This window comes from Mesoplodon mirus (genome assembly GCF_964341445.2).
Source record: "Mesoplodon mirus genome assembly, chromosome: 7".
Taxonomy (NCBI): domain Eukaryota; kingdom Metazoa; phylum Chordata; class Mammalia; order Artiodactyla; family Ziphiidae; genus Mesoplodon; species Mesoplodon mirus.
Window position 1 is genome coordinate 91145021 of NC_138983.1, and position 22015 is coordinate 91167035.

Genomic DNA, 22015 nt, shown 5'->3' on the forward strand with positions numbered 1-22015 from the left:
CCCAAGTACCTGTGTTCATGCCCAGGAGTGTTTCCTGTTGTATAACCCAATCACACCTCTGAATTCTGAGAGGCGAGACCATTTGTGTGATGGGAGCATGGGATCCTGCAGTCGTTCCCAGTTCACCCCTCTCCTGAGTTCTGAGGAATAGAGCATCTAAGTTCCTCTTCAAAAGCCAGCAAACTTCACTGCAGGGGAAATCCAGCTTTGTAGAGTCTGGGGACTTAGGGTGCAGGAATTGGGATGTTTTCACGCTGTGACCAGTGAGGGCGGAGGGGGCTGAGCCAGTGAGCTCAGGTCCATCTTAGGGCTATTGTGCAGGTTGCATCTCAAAGAAACAACTGCCCCGACTGGTGTGGAGGGGTAAACGGAGCTGTCTTGCCCGAGGGCGGCTTGGCAACAGGCATTAAGGGCATAAGGATGGATGTGCCTTCTTTTGACCCAGCAATTCCCACTTTAGGAATGTACCTTAAGGACAATGACTGGAGAAATAAGTAAATCTGTAGTTTCAAGGATGCTCTTCACAGAATTGTCAGTAACAGTGGAAGAAAAAAAAAAAAGAGGAAACAACCCAAGTGTTGTTTATAACAGCAGACCACTTTATAACACTGGGTACATCCAGGAGAAAGTATGTAGCTTTTAAGACGAATGATAAGAGCGTTGATTTATTAGCACGGGAAAATAGTAAGCATTTAAAAATTTTAAAAATGTGCATAGTATAAATTAACTATAAAATGATTGATTGATTGATTTCTAGGCAATATATAGAAATAAGACTGGAAGAACATACATGAAAATATTAACACTTATTTCTGAAGGTAGCATTTCCTCTCCTCTCTTTTTATTTTTTCTTCTCAATGTCATCTACTTATTTTTCTAAAATTAACACACATGATGTATGTCATTAAAAAAAAGGCATCTCAAATGTTCACAAGAGCAGTACCCTTGGTGATGACGAGCCCTTGTGCTATTGGCCAGCACAGTCTAGAGGAGAAGGGACCTCATTCCAAGGTCAACGAGGAAGGGGAAACGGGGACATAAATCATCCAAATGCACTTCAGGAGGTAGAAGAGCCAAGCAGGTGCTGTCTTTGCAGATTCCTTGTACTTAGCACCAGCTCTGCATCCCCTTCCCGTCCCCAACACACACACACACACACACACACACACACACACACACACACACACACACACCACATTAAACAGCTATAGCACATGCCTGGGAAGTCACCCTGCTTGGGAGAAACGAATGCAGAGGGCTTGGCCAGGCAGCTGACCCGGGGCAGAGGCAGAAGAGCACAACGAAAACCAGCCTCCCACTTCTCAGAAAACGATTTTGTCATCCCCATTTCACAGTTGGGGAAATGGAGGCCAAATAAGTTACAATAAAAGAAAGCTCTGGGATGGGACCCTGGTCTGTCTGATCCCAAAGCTCGTGCAGTGCCTTTCACCAGCTCCAAACTGGATATGGTACTACGTACCAGGTGTTACTTATTGTGCCTTTTCCTTGGAACCTCAAGATCTGTTCTGACCCCACCCCCATGCAGACCTAGCTATCGGGTAGCCTCTGGGAATCTCTGACTTGCCACCTGAGATGAAAGCTTTGAGGTTTTACCTTGACTCACAGAAACAGGCACATCATGCAAATACTGAGAAATCTTATCCTATAGAGTCAGGATTCTAAAGTTAGCATTGAAGGCAAGATTTGCAAATAGTCAAAGTTACATGTAAAAAGCTCTTTGCTTGCCTACCACGTTCATCTTCCATAGAGACATTCCACACACTAAAGTCTAAGGAAGAAATGAGCGTCTGCGTGTTTGCATCTGGATCTTCAGACGTTCTGCTTTGAAGACAGTTATGAGAACCAGCGGTGCTGGGACCACGATGCAGCCGTGTGGTCATCCTTGCTCACAGGGAGATCGTATTCTGTTTAATGTTAAACTTTGTACTGGCAGTATATGCTCATAGGTGGGTTTGTTGCTGGGATTAAACAAACTCATTTATAATAGGGGTTAGAAAATGTTTGCTGGATTTGAAAATCTATTATGCTTCTTCTGAGCCACATACACGCTATCCTTTGAAAGGCTTCAGAGAAGTTGGCCACCTGCCCAGCAGCTACCCTCCCTGTGTCCTTGGGCACTGGCCTCATCTCACCACCGTGTGTCATGTGACTCCACTGTGTCTGCTTTTCGCAGCTACAATTTGCTGATGACCCGACACTCACTCTGGAGCTGAGGGCTTCGAGCTGGTGATCCTTTTCTTTGTTCTCACTTTTCAGTTGATTCACCTCCTGTTGTAGTTGTTGAACTTGACCATCCTTTACTAACACGTCTCTTTGCAAAGATGACACCATCTCTGTAAAAGAACCAAACCAAACCAAAACAAAAGACTCATGGAGGTCAAAGAGGCAAGAAGGATTCTTGGCAACACCATGGCTCTCAGCCAACGTTCGGACAAGACGTTCAAAACCCGGGCCACCACCGGTGCCCGCCTAGAACTGGGGGGCTTTTTGCAAGGGTCCCAGAGCAGGAAAGGGAATGAGAGCAAAGTCCACGGAACAGGGTTTGAGGCTTCAGTGAGAATAAGGGGCAGTCAGCACCAGCGAGAGGAGAAGCCTTTGGGGGCCCCTTGTGGGCACAGGCCAGGCAAAGCCGGGAGGAGAGGCCACACCATGGGCCTGGGGAACAAAGGCCCAGCACAGGGAAGGTCCAGGAATTCTTCTCCAGAGGCCAGGAGACGGGCGTGTGGCAGAGGGAACTGCTGGACACTATTGATGGGGTGGGTGGTTGGTTTCTCAGTCCTCTGAGTTTGGACCCCTCTCTACCACTTATTAGCTTGGTGGTCTTGGACAAGCTATTTCACCTCCCACTGTCTGTCCCACACAGAGTTATTGTAAGGGTCAAATGATGCGGTATGTCCCAAGAACACAAAGTGGCTAAATTATGTTTGTTCCATGGCGCCTATGATTTTTCTCGGCAGCCAGCTTCCAAAATGGGCCCAATGATCCCTACCACCTAGAATTCATGCCTTGTGTAGCCCCTCCCACCCTGAATAGGGCTGCCATGGGTAACCAATATGATACTCTGGAAATGACGGACTGTTTCCTCTCAGGCTGGGTCATAAAACACACTGTGGCCTCCTCTTTGCTCTCTCTCCAATCATTCACTCTGGGGGAAGCCAACTGCTGTGTCGTGACGACACTCAAACAGCCCTAGAGAGAAGCATGTGTGCTGAGGGACTAAGGCCTCCAGCCAATAGCCACATGAGCAGCCATTTTGAAGGGGGATCCTCCGGCTCCCCCCGAGGCTTTAATTTTTTTTTTTTTTTCTTTTTTTTTGCGGTATGCGGGCCTCTCACTGTTGTGGCCTCTCCCGTTGCGGAGCACAGGCTCCGGACGCGCAGGCCCAGCGGCCATGGCTCACGGGCCCAGCCGCTCCGCGGCATATGGGATCCTCCCAGACCGGGGCACGAACCCGTATCCCCTGCATCGGCAGGCGGACTCTCAACCACTGCGCCACCAGGGAGGCCCTCCCCCCGAGGCTTTAGATGACATGACTGATGCCCCAGCCGACATCTTGACTGCAACTCATGAGAACTAAGTCACCCCCCCCTCAAATTCCTGAACTACAGAAACTGGGGGAGATAATAAATATTGGTTGGGGTTTTATCCATTACATTTTGGGGTAACTTGTTATGCAGCAATAGATAACTACTCCATTACTGTAGTATCATTTTTTTAAAACATCTTTATTGGAGTATAATTGCTTTACAATGGTGTGTTAGTTTCTGCTTTATAACCAAGTGAATCAGTTATGCATATACATATCTCCCCATATCTCTTCCCTCTTGCATTGTAGTATCATTTTGAATAAAAGTGGGAAGAAGGGTGCATAAATGCAGTGGTATTGGGTTATCTCCTACGGTTCTTTTCTTAAAAGAACATCAGGCCCAGTTTTAGTGGTAGGTTTCAATCAAGAATGTCTATGAAATAAAGCACAAAATGCTCCAGAATTTCATTTTAAAAATGAGCTTTGCCTCCAGGACACAGTTCAGTTACTTGGAAATCCCTCTGGGGCTTGCCACACTTTGAGTGGGTCCAGCCCATCTCAAGCATTATCCCAACCCAGGTCTGTCCGACTCCCTGATCGGAGAAGGTGGGATCTGAGACAGGCTTGATGCTTGGATGAGGTTTCACTGGCCGACATACGGGAGGAAGGTGAGGACCAGCGAGTTCATCCTTCCATTCCTGGTGCCCAGAACAGCACCTAGCCTGGGGGAGGTGCTCAGAAAATATCTGAGGACATCCCAAGTGAGGGAGGAGAATAAGCAGAGACCTGGGGGCAGCAGGGGGTGGGGCTGGGTGTGATTAAGTTGCAGAGTGAGGCAGAAGAAAAGCACAGATTCATACAGAGATGGGGATTCACGTGCGACTCAATGCTGTGCCTGGCTTCTACAGCTGTGGGCATGTTTCCTGCTACGCGCTGGCTGCCTTCAGAGTGATGTGCCCCTCCGAGGCTCACTGCCTCCTCCCTGTCACCTGCTTCTCTCCCTCCCCTCGTCTGTGAGTGGTCCCATCCTCTTCAGGTCTCTAGGCATGTCAGTTTCGGCTTAAAAAACTCCACTGGATTCCCAACACCCTTGGAATAAAAACCCAGACCCCCCGACCCTGCCCAGCCCCACAATCCTCTGTTCACTCCACGCAGCCTCGCTTGCCCTTGGCTTGTCCTTGCCCACCTGAAACAGGTCCTCTCTAAAAGAAGGACATAGCCGTGGAGGATACAGCATAAACTGGTTAGAATCGGCTAGGTCCAACGGGGCGTAAGATTCGACTTCCAGGGGAACTGGAGCCCCATTACAGGCTCATTGTAATACATGAGCAAAATGACACACGCACCAGCACCAGGACTGTTCCGAGGCTGAGCATAAAGGTCAAAAAGTGGGTGGTGGGGCTTCCCTGGTGGCGCGGTGGTTGAGAGTCCGCCTGCCGATGCAGGGGACATGGGTTCGTGCCCCGGTCCGGGAAGATCCCACATGCCGTGGAGCGGATGGGCCCGTGAGCCATGGCCACTGAGCCTGCGTGTCCAGAGCCTGTGCTCCGCAACGGGAGAGACCACAACAGCGAGAGGCCCGCGTACAGAAAAAAAAAAAAAAAAAAAGTGGGTGTTGGCCCAATTCCTGGAAATCCCCGCCTCTTCCCCAAAATATTAGAGTTGTCCCAATCCTCCCACTCATTAGCCTATAAAATTACCCAGCCCATAAAAACTAACCGCCCCATATTTGGGGGCCTCTAGCCTTCTGAGATGGCCCACACTCTGTCTGTGGAGTGTGTTTCTCTCTAAAGAAATCCACTTCTTACTTTGTCTCTCACTGAATTCTTTCTGCGATGAGACATAAAGAACCTGAGCTTTAGTAAGTCCCGAGACCAGATGCGTGATCTCGATTAAAAGATAGTGGGTTCTGACTGGGTTCGAGTCCCAGCCCACGGGTTCAAGTCCCACCTGAGTTCCATGGTTGCACACCCACTAAGCTGGTCCCCCTTGGCCTCCCCCCTTGAAGCGCTGGCCACCACGACACACAGTTTATTTTCTCCACAGCACCACTGCTCTCTGAAGTGGGCTTGTTTATTCATCCGTTTACTTTTATTGTCTGTCACCCCCTCCCAAATCTGTGAGTACAGGAATCTGACTGTCTTGCTTGGCTCTCCCTCCCCGGAGCCTGGAACGGGGCCTGACACCTAGAAGGAGCTCAAGAAACATGTGGAAGCAATGAAGGAATCCAGGGAATCAAAGCTCAGTCACAGCTGTGCGTTGGCTGCCCCTCTCCCAACCCAAGCCCTTTATCAGGGAACCACCTCTGATCAAATTAGAAAATGGTTTCCTTTGGGCCCAAGTGCACTTGGCTGAAATGGGTGAGACTATGGGTGCCTTAAAGGAGTGACCCCATTTTGTCCATGCTCTAGTTTGCACTCAGGCTGCTTTGTGGAACCACCCAAGCCACAAGGCGACCTGTGTTCTCCCTGGTGGGGCCAGTGCTCAGGAGACCTTGTAGCCAAGAGATACCATTCTCTCAAATATTTACCAGGCCCTGCCCTCGGAACTGGGTGGCAAGAAACCTCCACTGAGGGAGAACTCTAATGCACCGACACGGGTGATCCCTGAGGCTGCACCCGTGTCACGGGCACAGGTGCGCTGGTTGACTGGTGATGTCTGCAGCGGGAGGGCAGAAGCTCTGGGGCCTGAATGCAGAAGGGCCTCACCTGACGTGATTGCGGCGTCCCTCCTTAAGTTCTCGGCCTCGTGCTTCAGGGAGGTGATTTCCAGGGTCTGGCTCAGCACCTGGTTGTAGCCTTGCTGTAGGGCACTGATCTGTGGAAGGAGGCAACACACAGTCAGAGGGGGCCAGCCAGGCCTGCAGGACACGCCGGTACTTCTCCAACATTGGGCAAAGAGTCGGGCTGATCTTGGATCGGGGTGTTGGGGAAACCAAGGTTTTCCGTTGTCACTAGTGGAAGGGGCAGGAGGGGCCTGTTCCTTCAGTGACCACCATGTCATCGGTCCTCAAGACACGAACCTTATCTTTGTGGCCACCCAGGGGCTCCGGTGCTGCTGTCTTCCTATGACCTGTGGGTTTTCATCCATAAATAGACCAGCTGTTGGTTCCAGATCATCCAGCACTGACTGGATGCACAGCAAAGTTCAAGAGCCGGGAGCAGGTTATGAAATGAATTCCCTCTAATGAGAATAGAGGGTAGTTTATACCTCACAGAACACTCCAGAGTTTACAGAGCCCGTTCACACATGCTACACTGATACTCGTCACAGCGTTGCTGAAGGCTGACGTTCCCATTAATGTGCCCATTTTGCAAGGGAGCCAGGTTGAGACTCAGAGAGGCGAGGCCCCCTGCTCGGGATCACGTGGCTGGTCAGACGTGGAGTCTGATTCAAACCCAGTCTTTAGTTGCCTGGTTCCTCCTTCCCAGGTGGCTCTAGGAATGAGCGTGAGAAGTTGGAGGCTGTAAAGCATGGCATGGACTCGGGAGCCGGACTGTGGCCTTCAAGTCCTGTCTCTGCCAGTTAACGGGCTTTGTGAGCACAAGGAGGACACCATATTCTGTTTCCTTTTGTTCAGTCTGCACGCGGGGTGATGGTAGTCCCAACCTGATAGGATTGTTAGAAGTATTTTAATAAGTTAACATGTGTACAGGTGCTCAGATCATGCCTGGCACACGGCACAGGGGGATGAGCTATGACGGTCCTCTCCTCTGACTACCCACGGGGTGTTTTCTTTCTTTTGTTTTGGGTTTATTTTGGTTTTTTTTTGCTGTATGCGGGCCTCTCACAGTTGTGGCCTCTCCCATTGCAGAGCACAGGCTCCGGTCGCGCAGGCTCAGCGACCATGGCTCAGGGGCCCAGCCACTCCGCGGCATGTGGTATCTTTCCGGACCGGGGCACGAACCCGTGTCCCCTGCATCGGCAGGTGGACTCTCGACCACTGCGCCACCAGGGAAGCCCTCACGGTGTGTTTTAGCTTCAACTTCCCTCGTCCGTCTCTGGGGAAGGTAGTTGGTAATCTTTATGTGTGCATTTGTAAGCCTTGCCAGGCTCACTTAAACGCCAGTGTGGTTGTTATTAAGAGGAAATACAGGGGCTTCCCTGGTGACGAGGTGGGTGACAGTCCGCCTGCCGATGCAGGGGACGCGGGTTCGTGACCCAGTCCGGGAAGATCCCACATGCCGCGGTGCGGCTGGGTCTGTGGGCCATGGCTGCCGAGCCTGCGCATCTGGAGCCTGTGCTCCGCAATGGGAGAGGCCACAACAGTGAGAGGCCCGCGTACCGCAAAAAAAAAAAATAATAAAAAAATAAAGGAAATACAGGAATCGTGGGTGGGAGCACCACAGGCCGGCTCTATCTATGGCTGCTGTGAGCACCCTCTAAGTCCATGGCTCAGAGCCCCCTCAAGGGCGGGCCCCCCTCCAGGGGTCTAGGTCTACACGTGGGGTGCGGAAGGCTCTCCATCAAATGCAACGTTGGTAAGGGCCCGAAAGTAGCTGCCAGGCCTCGGCCTCCACAGAGCAGGTACCCGAGAGGCCGGGAAAGAGAGCTGGGCCCAGAACCCCCTCCCTCTCGGTCTGATGTGGCCAGACTGCTTGTTCTGAGTGGCCCGGACATTCCCACCTCAAGGTGCACTGTGGGCCTTTGCCCTGTGATTTTTCAGATGTCAGGCCTCAGTACTCCCACAGGGACACGTTTATTGGGGCATAAATGTCAAGCAATCCGTAGACAGGACAAGAGCTAGCTTGTTTTGTTTTTTGTTTTTTTTTTTTTGCTGTACGCGGGCTTCTCACTGTTGTGGCCTCTCCCGTTGTGGAGCACAGGCTCCGGAAGTGCAGGCTCAGTGGCCATGGCCCACGGGCCCAGCCGCTCCGCAGCATGTGGGATCTTCCCAGACCGGGGCACGAACCTGTGTCCCCTGCATCGGCAGGCGGACTGTCAACCACTGCACCACCAGGGAAGCCCCACTAGCTTGTTTTGATAGATCAAAATGGAAGTGACAAGGAGAAGGATGCAATTTCTTTTCCTTTTTTAAAAATAAATTTTACTTATTTATTAATTTATTTTTGGCTGCGTTGGGTCTTTGTTGCGGTGCATAGGCTTATTGCGGCACCTTCTCTTGTTGCGGAGCCTGGGCTCTAAGCACACGGGCTTCAGTAGTTGTGGCACGAGCGCTCAGTAGTTGTGGCGCACAGGCTTACATGCTCCACGGCAGGTGGGATCTTCCCGGACCAGGGCTCGATCCCGTGTCCCCTGCACTGGCAGGCGGATCCCTAACCCCTGTGCCACCAGGGAAGTCCTGGGTGCAATTTCTTTGTTCTCCTAAGGTAAGGTTGCCAGATTTAGGGGAGGAAAAAAGGATGTTCACTTAAAATAGGATTTCAGATAATGAATAATATTTCAGTGCAAATGTGTCCCATGCAATATTTGGGACACACACTACAACGAAATTCTAAAATTCAAATTTAACTGGGTGTCCTTACTTTATCTGGCAACCCCACCCGAAGAGAGTTCCTAAACTTCAGTCATTCATATACCACTTTCACTATTTTTCCCATGTCTCTTGGCTAGTCCCACTATAATTTCTTAGCGTTTTTCGTAGAAGCAGCTCCCTTTTTAAACTTAAAAACGTGCATTAAATTAAAAATAACTGTTATAAGAGTAAATAGAGACTCAGTGTCTTAAATAAAAATAATCCCTCCAAAAGAAGAAATACAGGAAATTCCCTGTTTACAATCAGACCAGGTTGCGGGCATCACGCTAAAAAAAAAAAAAAAAAAAAGATTGGGGGGAGGTGGTGGGCATGCCCAGGTAATGGAGTTCGGGCGTGCTGATATGGCCACCAGATGGCGCTCACAGCCTTTGGTCTTGGTTTGTATCCTTGGAAATCTTGTCATTATTACTCTGGTAGAATTAACAGAACCGTCAAGGTCTCACAAGTTTTCTGACTCGTTTCATACACCATCATGGTTCAGAGTCTAGGACATTTGGGGCAGTTACACTTACTTTTTCCCTGGGGCACCTGAGACATTATTGGGGGGGGTCTATGCTAGAAGTTGCGGGGACACAGGCCACTCTGACCCCCACTCTCCCCAAGGCTATACTTTTGCATGTTTGTGCTTTGGAAACTTTGAGTGAAAAAATTCTTTCACATCTTACTTTTCTCTGTTGGGGGTAAATACAACTTTTCCATAAAAGGTCCTTGGAACACTGAAAGTGTTTGTAAGCTCTTCTCAGCTTAATGCTTTTATTTGCATGATACCAGAGATAGAACACACAGAGACAAACTTCCAGAAGGGAAAACATACGTTCCCCTCTAAGACTCCAGTGGTTTTGACAGATTGAAAATATTTCAATCTGAGTGTCAGAGTTTTAGGATTTTGGATTGCTGGAAAACTCCAAAGAGTCTTCAAACCTCTTTGATACTTTTACTATCAAAGTAAATATCCATATTGTTTGTAATGGCATAAATTCCAAGATGTTTAATGTCTGTTAAGCTGTGTAATAAAATGGGCACTGAATCATAAGAAAGTTAAGAGTGCTAGGAGGAGTGATTCTTTCAGGATGATAATTTGGTTTCTAATTAGCACAGGCGTATAAGAGCACATGGAGGTAAGAATTTTCTAGTGATACTGTAGCAGATCGAAGATCTCTGAGAGCAAATCATTATGCACACACCTTCGGGGACCAGGGAAAACACATAAAGTAATCAGAACCATAAATCAACCTGCCATGTGGCTTACACTTCTGGTGGAATGCTCTGCAGGCAGTAGAATAGTTAAGAAACTAAAATGTCAGTGGTTGAAACTCGATTTGAGTTCAAACCGATGGAGCCTCTGGTTCATATATGCCTTGCTATAAAATATTCTTCTTCAGTTATAAGTGAAGCTCCAGTGGTAGGGGAGGCAAGAGCATGATGCATCAGTGTAATTATTTCTAGATAATTTCTTTGTAAAAAAACATTTTTTCCCCAAGATATCGGCAGCCACTTTAAATAATACTCAAATTGGGACCGGCTGATATTCAAAGATATGTGGAAATTATATAATATTCTATGTCAAATATATTTCAATTATTTAAAAAATGGTATGTGGGGAATTCCCTGGCAGTCCAGTGGTTAGGACTCTGTGCTTCCACTGCTGGAGGCCTGGGTTTGATCCCTGGTCAGGGAACTAAGATCCTGCAAGCCGCGTGGTATGGCCAAAAATAAAAAAGGTATGTGGGAATAATTCAGCCTCATCCATGTACCTGAAAAAGACATGTCATTTTCTCAGGAAACCTCTGAAATGGGAGAATAACTGAAAGGAATATTTCAGCAAAATTGGGTTCAGTTCAAGAAAAAGATGCTCATTAATGTGTCAGCTACCTGTCAAGGTAGCTGTTTGCACTAATAATTCCTACAGGACCTGTTACTTTCATTGTTTTTTCAAAACCAGGTTTGAAGGAGAGTCATTAGTTCATTTAAATATTAGAGCATGTATTTGTTGACTTGTTTTTTCTGTCTCCCTCACTAGAGCATAACAGGGGGAAGGATCATGTCTGTCTTGTTCTCTGCTGAATTCTCAGAGCCTGGAAGAGGGCATGGCACGGGATAGGCCCCCCAAAATATTTCTTTGGATTAATGGACGGATGGGTGGATGGATGAATAAAGAACAGACAAACAGACACGGTCCTAACAGAGTTCTAGAAGGTTACTGGGCCCAACCTTTGCCTTCATGGAGCTTACAGTTTCCTGCTAGAATCTCCTAGGTTCACCATACACAATCTGTGTCCTTTCTAGAGCACCATTTCTAGGATTGAAACTGTGTACCTAGAATCGGTTACAGAGGGAAAGACAGTAAACAGAGAACAAGAGAACAAAGGCCCCCAAGCATTGACTATGGTTTTTTTTTTCCTCTCTCCTTTTTTAAAATGTTTATTTATTTATATTTTTCTTATTAGTCACCCATTTTATACACATCAGTGTATACATGTAAATCCCAATCTCTCAATTCATCATACCACCACCACCACCCCCTGCCGCTTTCTCCCCTTGGTGTCCATACGTTTGTTCTCTACATGTGTGTCTCCATTTCTGCTCTGCAAACTGGTTCATCTTTACCATTTTTCTAGGTTCCACATATATGCGTTAATATAGGATATTTGTTCTTCTCTTTCTGACTTACTTCACTCTGTATGGCAGTCTCTAGATGCATCCACGTCTCTACAAATGACCCAATTTTGTTCCTTTTCATGGCTGAGTAATATTCCATTGTACATATGTACCATTTCCTCTTTAACCATTCGTCTGTTGATGGGCATTTAGGTTGCTTCCATGATCTGGCTATTGTAAATAGTACTGCAATGAACACTGGGGTGCATGTGGCTTTTTGAATTATGGTTTTCTCTGGGTATATGCCCAGTAGTGGGATTGCTGGGTCCTATGGTAATTCTATTTTTCGTTTTGTAAGGAACCTCCATACTGTTCTCCATCGTGGCTGTATCAATTTACATTCCCACCAACAGTGCAAGACGGTCCCCTTTTCTCCACACCTTCTCCAGCATTTGTTGTTTGTAGATTTTCTGATGATGCCCATTCTAACTGGTGTGAGGTGATACCTCATTGCAGTTTTGATTTGCATTTCTCTAATAATTAATGATGTTGAGCAGCTTTTCATGTGCTTCTTGGCCAGCGGTATATCTTCTTTGGAGAAACGTCTATTTAGGTCTTCTGCACATTTTTGGATTGGGTTGTTTGTTTTTTTAATATTGAGCTGCATGAGCTCTTTATATATTTTGGATATTAATCATTTGTCAGTTGCTTCCTTTGCAAATATTTTCCCCCAGTCTGAGGGTTGTCTTTTCATCCTGTTTATGGTTTCCTTTGCTGTGCAAAAGCTTTGAAGTTTCATTAGGTCCCATTTGTTTATTTTTGTATTTATCTCCATTACTCTAGGAAGTGGATCAAAAAATATCTTGCTGTGATTTATGTCAAAGAGTGTTCTTCCTATGTTTTCCTCTAAGAATTTTAGAGTGTCTGGTCTTACATTTAGGTCTCTAATCCGTTTTGAGTTTATTTTTGTGTATGGCGTTAGGGAGTGTTCTAATTTCATTCTTTTACATGTAGCTGTCCAGTTTTCCCAGCACCACTTATTGAAGAGACTGTCTTTTCTCCACTGTATATCCTTGACTCCTTTGTCATAGATTAGTTGACCATAGGTGTGTGGGTTTATCTCTGGGCTTTCTATTCTGTTCCATTGACCTATATTTCTGTTTTTGTGCCAGTACCACATTGTCTTGATTACTGTGGCTTTGTAGTATAGGCTGAAGTTAGGGAGTCTGATTCCTCCAGCTCCGTTTTTTTCCCTCAAGACTGCTTTGGCTATTCGGGGTCTTTTGTGTCTCCACACAAATTTTAAGCTTTTCTATTCTAGTTCTCTAAAAAATGCCATTGGTAATTTGATAGGGATTGCATTGAATCTGTAGATTGCTTTGGGTAGTAGAGTCATTTTCACAATATTGATGCTTCCAATCCAAGAACATGGTATATCTCTCCATCTGTTGCTATCATCTTTAATTGCTTTCATCAGTGTCTTACAGTTTTCTGCATACAGGTCTTTGTCTCCCTAGGTAGGTTTATTCCTAGGTATTGTATTTTTTGGTTGCAGTGGTACATGAGAGTGTTTCCTTAATTTCTCTTTCAGATTTTTCATCATTAGTGTATAGGAATGCAAGAGATTTCTGTGCATTCATTTTGTGTCCTGCAACTTTACCAAGTTCATTGATTAGCTCTAGTAGATTTCTGGTGGCATCTTTAGGATTCTCTCTGTAGAGTATCCTGTCATCTGCAAACAGTGACAGTTTTACTTCTTCTTTTTCAATTTGGATACCTTTTATTGCTTTTTCTTCACTGATTGCTGTGGCTAGGACTTCCAAAACTATGTTGAAGAATAGTAGTGAGAGTGGACATCCTTGTCTTGTTCCTGATCTTAGAGGAAATGCTTTCAGTTTTTCACCATTGAGAATGATGTTTGCTGTGCCTTTGTCATATATGGCCTTTACTATGGTGAAGTAGGTTCCCTCTATGCCCACTTTCTGGAGAGTTTATATCATAAATCAGAGTTGAATTTTGTCAAAAGCTTTTTCTGCATCCATTGAGATGATCATATGGTTTTTCTTTTTCAATTTGTTAATATGGTGTATCACATTGATTGATTTGCATATATTGAAGAATCCTTGCCTCTTTGGGATAAATCCCACTTGATCATGGTGTATGATCCTTTTAATGTGTTGTTGGATTCTGTTTGCTAGTATTTTGTTGAGGATTTTTGCATCTATATTCATCAGTGATATTGGTCTGTAATTTTCTTTTTTTGTAGTATCTTTGTCTGGTTTTGGTATCAGGGTGATGGTGGCCTCAGAGAATGAGTTTGGGAGTGTTCCTTCCTCTGCAATTTTTTGGAAGAGTTTGAGAAAGATGGGTGTTAGCTCGTCTCTAAATGTTTGATAGCATTCACCTGTGAAGCCTTCTGGTCCTGGACTTCTGTTTATTGGAAGATTTTTAATCACAGTTTCAATTTCATTACTTGTGATTGGTCTGTTCATATTTTCTATTTCTTCCTGGTTCAGACTTGAAAGGTTATAACTTTCTAAGAATTTGTTCATGTCTTCCAGGTTGTCCATTTTATTGGCATAGAGTTGCTTGTAGTTGTCTCTTAGGATGCTTTGTATTTCTGCGGTGTCTGTTGTAACTTCTTTTTCCTTTCTAATTTTATTGATTTGAGTCCTCTCCCTCTTTTTCTTGATGAGTCTGGCTAATGGTTTATCAATTTTGTTTAACTTCTCAAAGAACCAGCTTTTAGTTTTATTGATCTTTGCTATTGGTTTCTTTGTTTCTATTTCATTTATTTCTGCTCTGATCTTTATGATTTCTTTCCTTCTGCTAACTTTGGGTTTTGTTTGTTCTTCTTTCTCTAGTTCCTTTAGGTGTAACGTTAGATTGTTTATTTGAGATTTTTCTTGTTTCTTGAGGTAGGCTTGTATAGCTATGAACTTCCCTCTTAGAACTATGGGATGCTTTTGCTGCATCCCATAGGTTTTGGATCGTCATGTTTTCATTGTCATTTGTCTCAAGGTATTTTTTGATTTCCTCTTTGATTTCTTCAGTGATCTCTTGGTTATTTAGTAACGTACTGTTTAGCCTCTATGTGTTTGTGTTTTTTACAGGTTTTTCCCTGTAATTCATTTCTAATCTCATAGCGTTGTGGTCAGAAAAGATGCTTGATATGATTTTAATTTTCTTAAATTTCCTGAGGCTTGATTTGTGACCCAAAACGTGATCTATCCTGGAAAATGTTCCATGCGCACTTGAGAAGAAAGTGTAATCTGCTGTTTTAGGATGGAATGTCCTACAAATATCAATTAAATCTATCTGGTCTATTGTGTCATTTAAAGCTTGTGTTTCCTTATTAATTTTCTCTTTGGATGATCTGTCCATTGGTGTAAGTGAGGTGTTAAAGTCCCCCACTATTATTGTGTTACTGTTGATTTCCTCTTTTAGAGCTGTTAGCGATTGCCTTTTGTATTGAGGTGTTCCTATGTTGGGTGCATATATATTTATAATTGTTATATCTTCCTCTTGGATTGATCCCTTGATCATTACGTAGTGTCCTTCCTTGTCTCTTGTAACATTCTTTATTTTAAAGTGTATTTTACCTGATATGAGTATTGCTACTCCAGCTTTCCTTTGATTTCCATTTGCATGGAATATCTTTTTCCATCCCCTCACTTTCAGTCTGTATGTGTCCCTAGGTCTGAAGTGGGTCGCCTGGAGACAGCATATAGATGGGTCTTGTTTTTGTATCCTTTCAGCAACCCTGTGTCTTTTGGTTAGAGCATTTGATCCATTCACGTTTAAGGTAATTATCGATATGTATGTTTCTATGACCATTTTCTTAATTGTTTTGGGTTTGTTTTTGTAGGTCCTTTTCTTCTCTTGTGTTTCCCACTTAGAGAAGTTCCTTTAACATTTGTTATAGAGCTGGTTTGGTGGTGCTCAATTCTCTTAGCTTTTGCTTGTCTGTCAAGCTTTTGATTTGTCCATCGAATCTCAATGAGATCCTTGCTGGGTAGAGTAATCTTGGTTGTACGTTCTTCCCTTTCATCACTTTAAGTATATCATGCCACTCCCTTCTGGTTGGTAGAGTTTCTGCTGAGAAATCAGCTGTTAACCTTCTGGGAGTTCCCTTGTATGTTATTTGTCATTTTTCCCTTGCTGCTGTCAATAATTTTTCTTTAATTTTTGCCAAGTTGATTACTATGTGTCTCGGTGTGTTTCTCCTTGGGTTTCTCCTGTATGGGACTCTCTGTGCTTCCTGGACTTGGGTGGCTATTTCCTTTCCGATGTTAGGGAAGTTTTTGACTATAATCTCTTCAATATCTTCTCGGGTCCTTTCTCTCTCTCTTCTCCTTCTGGGACCCGTACAATGTGAACGTTGTTGTGTTTAATGTTGTCCCAGAGGTCTCTTAAGCTGTCTTCATTTCTTTTCATTCTTTTTTCTTTATTCTGTTCCGCAGCAGTGAATTCCACCATTCTGTCTTCCAGGTCACTTATCCGTTCTTTTGCCTCAGTTATTCTATTGATTCCTTCTAGTGTGGTTTTTTTTTTTCAGTTATTGTATTGTTCATCTCTGTTTGTTTGTTCTTGAATTCTTCTAGATCTTTGTTAAACATTTCTTGCATCTTCTCGATCTTTGCCTCCATTCTTTTTCTGAGGTCCAGCATCATCTTCACTATCATTATTCTGAATTCTTTTTCTGGAAGGTTGCCTATCTCCATTTCATTTAGTTGTTTTCTGGGGTTTTACCTTGTTCTTTCATCTGTTACATAGCCCTCTGCCTTTTCATCTTTTCTGTCTTTCTGTGAATATTGTTTTTGTTCCACAAGCTGCAGGATTGTAGTTCTTCTTGTTGCTGCTGTCTGCCCTCTGGTGGATGAGGCTATCTAAGAGGCTTGTGGAAGTTTCCTGATAGGAGGGACTGGTGGTGGGTAGAGCTGGCTGTGGCATTGGTAGGCAGAGCTCAGTAAAACTTTAATCTGCTTGTCTGCTGATGGGTGGGTCTGGGTTCCCTCCCTGTTAGTTGTTTGGCCTGAAGTGACCCAACACTGGAGCCTACCCGGGCTCTTTGGTGGGGATAATGGCATAGTCTGGGAGGGCTCATGCCAAGGAATACTTCCCAGAACTTCTGCTGCCAGTGTCCTTGTCCCTTGGTGAGCCACAGCTGCCCCCTGCCTCTGCAGGAGACCCACCAACACTAGCAGGTAGGTCTGGTTCAGTCTCCTATGGGGTCACTGCTCCTTCCCCTGGGTCCCAATGCACACACTACTTTGTGTGTGCCCTCCAAGAGTGGAATCGCTCTTTCCCCCAGTCCTGCCAAAGTCCTGCAATCAAATCCCACTAGCCTTCAAAGTCTAAGTCTCTAGGAATTCCTCCTCCCATTGCCGGACCCCCAGGTTGGGAAGCCCGACGTGGGGCTCAGAACCTTCACTCCAGTGGGTGGACTTCTGTGGTATAAGTGTTCTCCAGTTTGTGAGTCACCCACACAGCAGTGATGGGATTTGATTTCATTGGGATTGCGCCCCTCCTACTGTCTCTTTGCGCCTTCTCCTTTGTCTTTGCACGTGGGGTATCTTTTTTGGTGAGTTCCAGTGTCTTCCTGTCGATGATTGTTCAGCAGTTAGTTGTGATTCCAGTGTTCTCGAAAGAGGGAGTGACAGCATGTCCTTCTACTCCGTCATGTTGAACCAAATCTGACTACGGTTTTAAGCAGAATTATGCACTGAGGCCAAAATTCATCAATTTCCAATTGCTTTTTTATCAACGTTGTTGAGATATAATTTATGTACCAGATCAGTGGCCAATTTTAAAGTAGTTCTTTAAAACTTAAGAAAATTTTTTTTTTTCTTTTGGATTTAGTTTCAGGAGGAAGGAAGTTGACTGGTAAATCCAGACATTCTGGGTGGAGAATTTTTGGTGAAATTCCCTATAAATGAACCAGCAGCTGCCTTCAGGGTTTGATAAAGGCCTCAGTGTTTGGAACACTGTGGGGTTCCTTCTCCCCATCTCCAGCTCTTTCTGGCTGGGTCCGGGTGGGTGTGAGAAGTGGTCACTGAAGCGACAGGAGTTGGGTGGAAATGCAAAGTGGGTGTGAAAGCATGAGGTGTACAAGGTGGCAGAGCTGAGCCCAAATCACATCACTGTCTCTCACTTGCTGTGCAAGCTGTAACAAGCTCCTGGGCATCGCTGAGCGTGCCTCAGTCTCCTCATCTGTAGAATGGCATGTGTCAGAAGACTGAGGTTTAAATAGCTAATGAGGGGACTTCCCTCATGGTGCAGTGGTTAAGAATCCCCCTGCCAATGCAGGGGACAGGAGCTCGAGCCCTGGTCCAGGAAGATCCCACATGCTGTGGAGAAACTATGCCCGTGGGCCACAACTACTGAGCCTACACTCTAGAGTCCGTGAGCCACAGCTACTGAAGTCCTCATGCTGCAACTACTGAAGCCCACGTGCCTAGAGCCCATGCTCTGCAGCAAGAGAAGCCACTGAAATGAGAAGCCCATGCACCACAGTGAAGAGTAGACCCTGCTCACTGCAACTAGAGAAAGCCCGTGCACAGCAACGAAGACCCAATGCAGCCATAAATAAATAAATAAAATAAATAAATAAATAAATAAATAAATAAATAAATAAGCTAATGCACCCAAAGCACCTGCACCGGGGCCTGAACATGGTAGGCACTTAATCAAATCTAATATTGTTCTTACAAGGCTAGAAACTTGCCAACCCTGCACTCCCTGGAACTGTACTCCTCACCATGCTGTGCTCACTGCCCATTTCTAACTACCCGGGTGGCTCCCCCCAGGCTCTACCTGAGAGCTGTCACCCTGTGTTGTGACCCCAAGGCCCCGACCCACTTGTCTCTGAGCCCTACCTGGTTTTTCAAGCTCTGGATCTCTCTCTGTTGGGCATCGTCCTCTTCATGCAGAACCTGAAACTTGGGCGGGATCACCCTCTCCTTCTGCCTGGAGGCAGCTGTTTCCAACAGCTTCTGGCTCAGGTTGGCCACTTGGTTCTGCAGGCTTGCTATCACGGTGTCTTTGTATTTAGATTCAAGTTCAAAATCGGAGAGACGGCTGACTTCTTTTCCCAGCAGCAGAATTATTTCATCCTGGGTGGAGGCCAGATGGGAAATTTACTAGGTGTGGGTCTGGGTGTAAGGCTGAGCCCATTTAAAGAAAGACAGGAAAAATATGGTATCATTCTTTGGGAAGGTGAGGGCAGGCAGGGAGGGAAAAAGCAGACTTTCAAGGCTATCTCTGTCACTTCGAAAATCTCATAGAGACAAGAATTGGGTTAAAATGAGGTAACTGTATATAGACTCCTGTAATGGATGTCTATACCTCACAGGTACGGAAACTTTCCTTTCCCCGAGAATTAGACTTTCATATTAAGAACAACCATCCCACTTGGGAACTTTTGTTGCTAGAAAGTTTACTTAGAGTGTTTTCATTTATAATATATAGCCTAGCACACTGGGGACCTAGGAAAGGTAGTTAGGAAAACAACATTCTGTTTGACCACATTCTGCCTATAATGAGGGTTATTTGTTTTAAGTTAAAACATTCTTAACTATTTGTTTTCCCTTTCCTCTCTTCTAATATTTCCTGCCTCTTTTGGCTATTCATGTATGAATTTTTTCCAGGTAACTCAATCTGGAAAGTAAATGAGACAGGAATACTGATTTATTTGCATGGGCTCATGTCAACTTTCGGCTGGAAAAACAAAATTGCTGGTAGACTGTACCCACAGGTATAATTAACCCTGTCCTCCATCTCTCCAGTGATAAAGCTCTGCAGCCAAAGAATTGGTTAGGTTTTCCAAAAAAGGAAAAAAAAATTCCCCCAAACTTCTCACCAGACGTTATCAATAAAATGTCAGAAAAACTGAAGAAGAAGAAGAAGAAAAAATTCCCCAGAGGCCTTTTCCAAAGCAGTCACGGGAGGAGGTAAATGGGCAATTTCTGGGCCAGCTCATTCCCAGGAGAGCCGTCCAGTCAGCCTCACGACCTGCTAGCTCCGTGACCTGGGGAAGGACAGGGTCTCGCTCATGAGAAAGCCTGTCTGACATTGCCAGCTGCTGCCAGGGGCCTTCCTTTGGGTCCTTGTGAAAGTTGGTGGCAAAACTTCAAGAGAGAGCATCAGACATATTCCCTACTCCTGGGCAGTTTCCCCTGTTTCACCCTGTTATGATCAGCCAGGTGCTTATTCATTTCTCATGCAACAAACATTCATCGGGCAGCAACTAAGTGCCAGGCCCCGTGCCAGTGCTGGAATATAAGAAGTTTGCAGAGGGCAGTGGACAGCTGTGGGTTCTGCTTTCCTGGTGAGGGTCCCCTTGCCCTTCTGGAGGGAGCGTTCCTCCTTCCATGGGGTCTGGGTAGGATTGTCAGTCATGTGCCCTGCTCCTTCCTGTCCCACCTCCCCATGTGCATGTGGCCCAAGCTGGTCAATCAGAGATTTCACACATCGATTACAGAGGGAGAGCATCTTGCCTTCTTTTGGATCATAAACTTTAAATATGTAGGCTTGTTTGCCTGAGTTTGTCTTTTCTGACACACAAAGCCAGCGTCATGTAGAAAGCCAGACTCTGAGGGAAACAGAGGGGAGAGGTTGGTAGTGAGGAGGTGTTCTGATGACATTATTCAAGCTCCTGGATCTAGCCATACCTGAAGCTAGTGGTCCTTTAAATTTTCCAATAAGTTGAGCTAATCGATGCTCCCCCTCAAGCTAATTTGTTTATTGTCACTTGAAGGAGTCCTGGCAAGTTAGGGTAGAAATGGCTTATAAAGAGAAAGAATTCTTTCTATTATAAATAGAAAAAATGATAAATGGCTTATAAAAATTTTCTAAAAATAGAAAAAATTATAGTGGTTGCACTATATTTCCAAGTTAAAATTGAGGCAGGTTGAAAAATGGCAACAAATACTTTGCAGTTTTGCCATCCAGTCTATTTCCCCACCCTCTAGTCTGGGCTGGCCCCATGACTTGCTTTAACCAACGGAATGGAGTGGAAGTGATGCTGCATGATCTCCAGGCAAGTTCTTACAGGCTGTGCAGCTTCTGCTCTGGCCCCCTGGGAACCCCGAGACCACCGTGCTGTGATGAAAAACCACATGCACAAAGGGGCGCACCAGTCCAGGCATCCTGGCTGAGGCCCTAGATGTGGGAAGGAGGCCAATGGAGACCGACCACCAAACTGGCCAAGCCAGCGGCTGACTGAGGCCGCATGAGTGAGGCCAGGGGACGCGAGCAAAGGAACCTTCCAGGTCAACCCATAGATTCTGGGGAATAATGAATTGCTGTTTGAAGCCGCTAAGTTTTGGGATGGCTTGTTACACAGCGATAAATACAGAATCTGAGCGTGGCTTCTCGCCTTTCTGCAACATTTTTCAGAGTCTGGTCCCAGGATGCCTGGGTTGGAACCCCCTGCCTCCTGAAGGTTTGGATTTCCGTGTCTGACAAGAACCCCAGGTAGGTCTCCTCCTCACAAACTCTGAGAATTGCTGCAGGAGCAGGCCCTGGCCCTGAAGGAAAGCGAGATATTATAGACTGCTTCTTTTAGAGTAACTTTCGAGTCGTGTCTAAGTGGGGAGAAATTGACCTGGGCCCTTCCCAGGATGGCTTGAATCCACCTGTTCTGCTTGCATCCCTGCTTTAAACCTCTCTGGTTCTTTAACGAGTCTCTTGGCCCAGGCCTCCCTGACTTCAGGGCTCAATTCCTCCTGCTAGGAACGTGTTTTTGCATCACTGTTCCATCACTGAAGGTTGACCAAGTGATTACTGTGTGGGAGTTAGAAGTACCCGCTGAGAAGCTAACCAGACCTCGCTTTGAATCCTAACACTGCTCCTTGCACTGGGCAGCCGTGAACACATCACTGAACCTCTCTGAGCTTCAGTTTCCTCATCTGCAAAGTGAGGCTGATAAAATCTATTTTGAAGTTGGTGAAGATTAACGAGCTAATAAATGTCAAGTGCACAGGACATGGCCCAGCACACAGTAGGTGCTCAGTACCTTGTAGTTGTAGATGTTATTTGGGATAAAATGAGCAGTGGCCAAACCTGGCTGAATGTCTTGGGAGGAAGAGGTGGTTTCTTGGAAGTAGGAAAAAGGGACAGTCCTTGAGACACAGAGAACAAGAGGCAGTGGCAATCTCTCCATGGTCCCTCTTGCTGCTGTAGCTCTGTGCTTCCCCAAGACCCCTCACCTTATCGTGCTGGGCCAGGTCCTGGTCCACAAAAATTTCTCTGTAGGGCTCTGCCCCAGGAATTTCCTCGGCCACTGATTGTTCCGACAGTTCCGCCGCGTTGGTCCACACTAACACACAAGATCAACAGAGAATGCAGAGGAGACTGTGAGTTTCCCCAAA

General features: G+C 45.8%; 1 protein-coding gene across 1 annotated transcript in view; it reads right to left on the reverse strand.

Moving 5' to 3' along the window:
- Positions 1–22015, reverse strand: part of LOC309808872 (forkhead-associated domain-containing protein 1-like) — a gene marked incomplete at both ends in the record, with an annotated part of 84598 nt that overhangs the window by 20507 nt on the left and 42076 nt on the right. Inside the window, 4 exons of the mRNA XM_082629447.1 lie at positions 2224–2354; positions 6256–6364; positions 18521–18757; positions 21854–21963. Of these exons, the coding sequence (XP_082485573.1) occupies positions 2224–2354; positions 6256–6364; positions 18521–18757; positions 21854–21963 (587 nt within the window). The remainder of the gene's footprint in view (positions 1–2223; positions 2355–6255; positions 6365–18520; positions 18758–21853; positions 21964–22015) is intronic.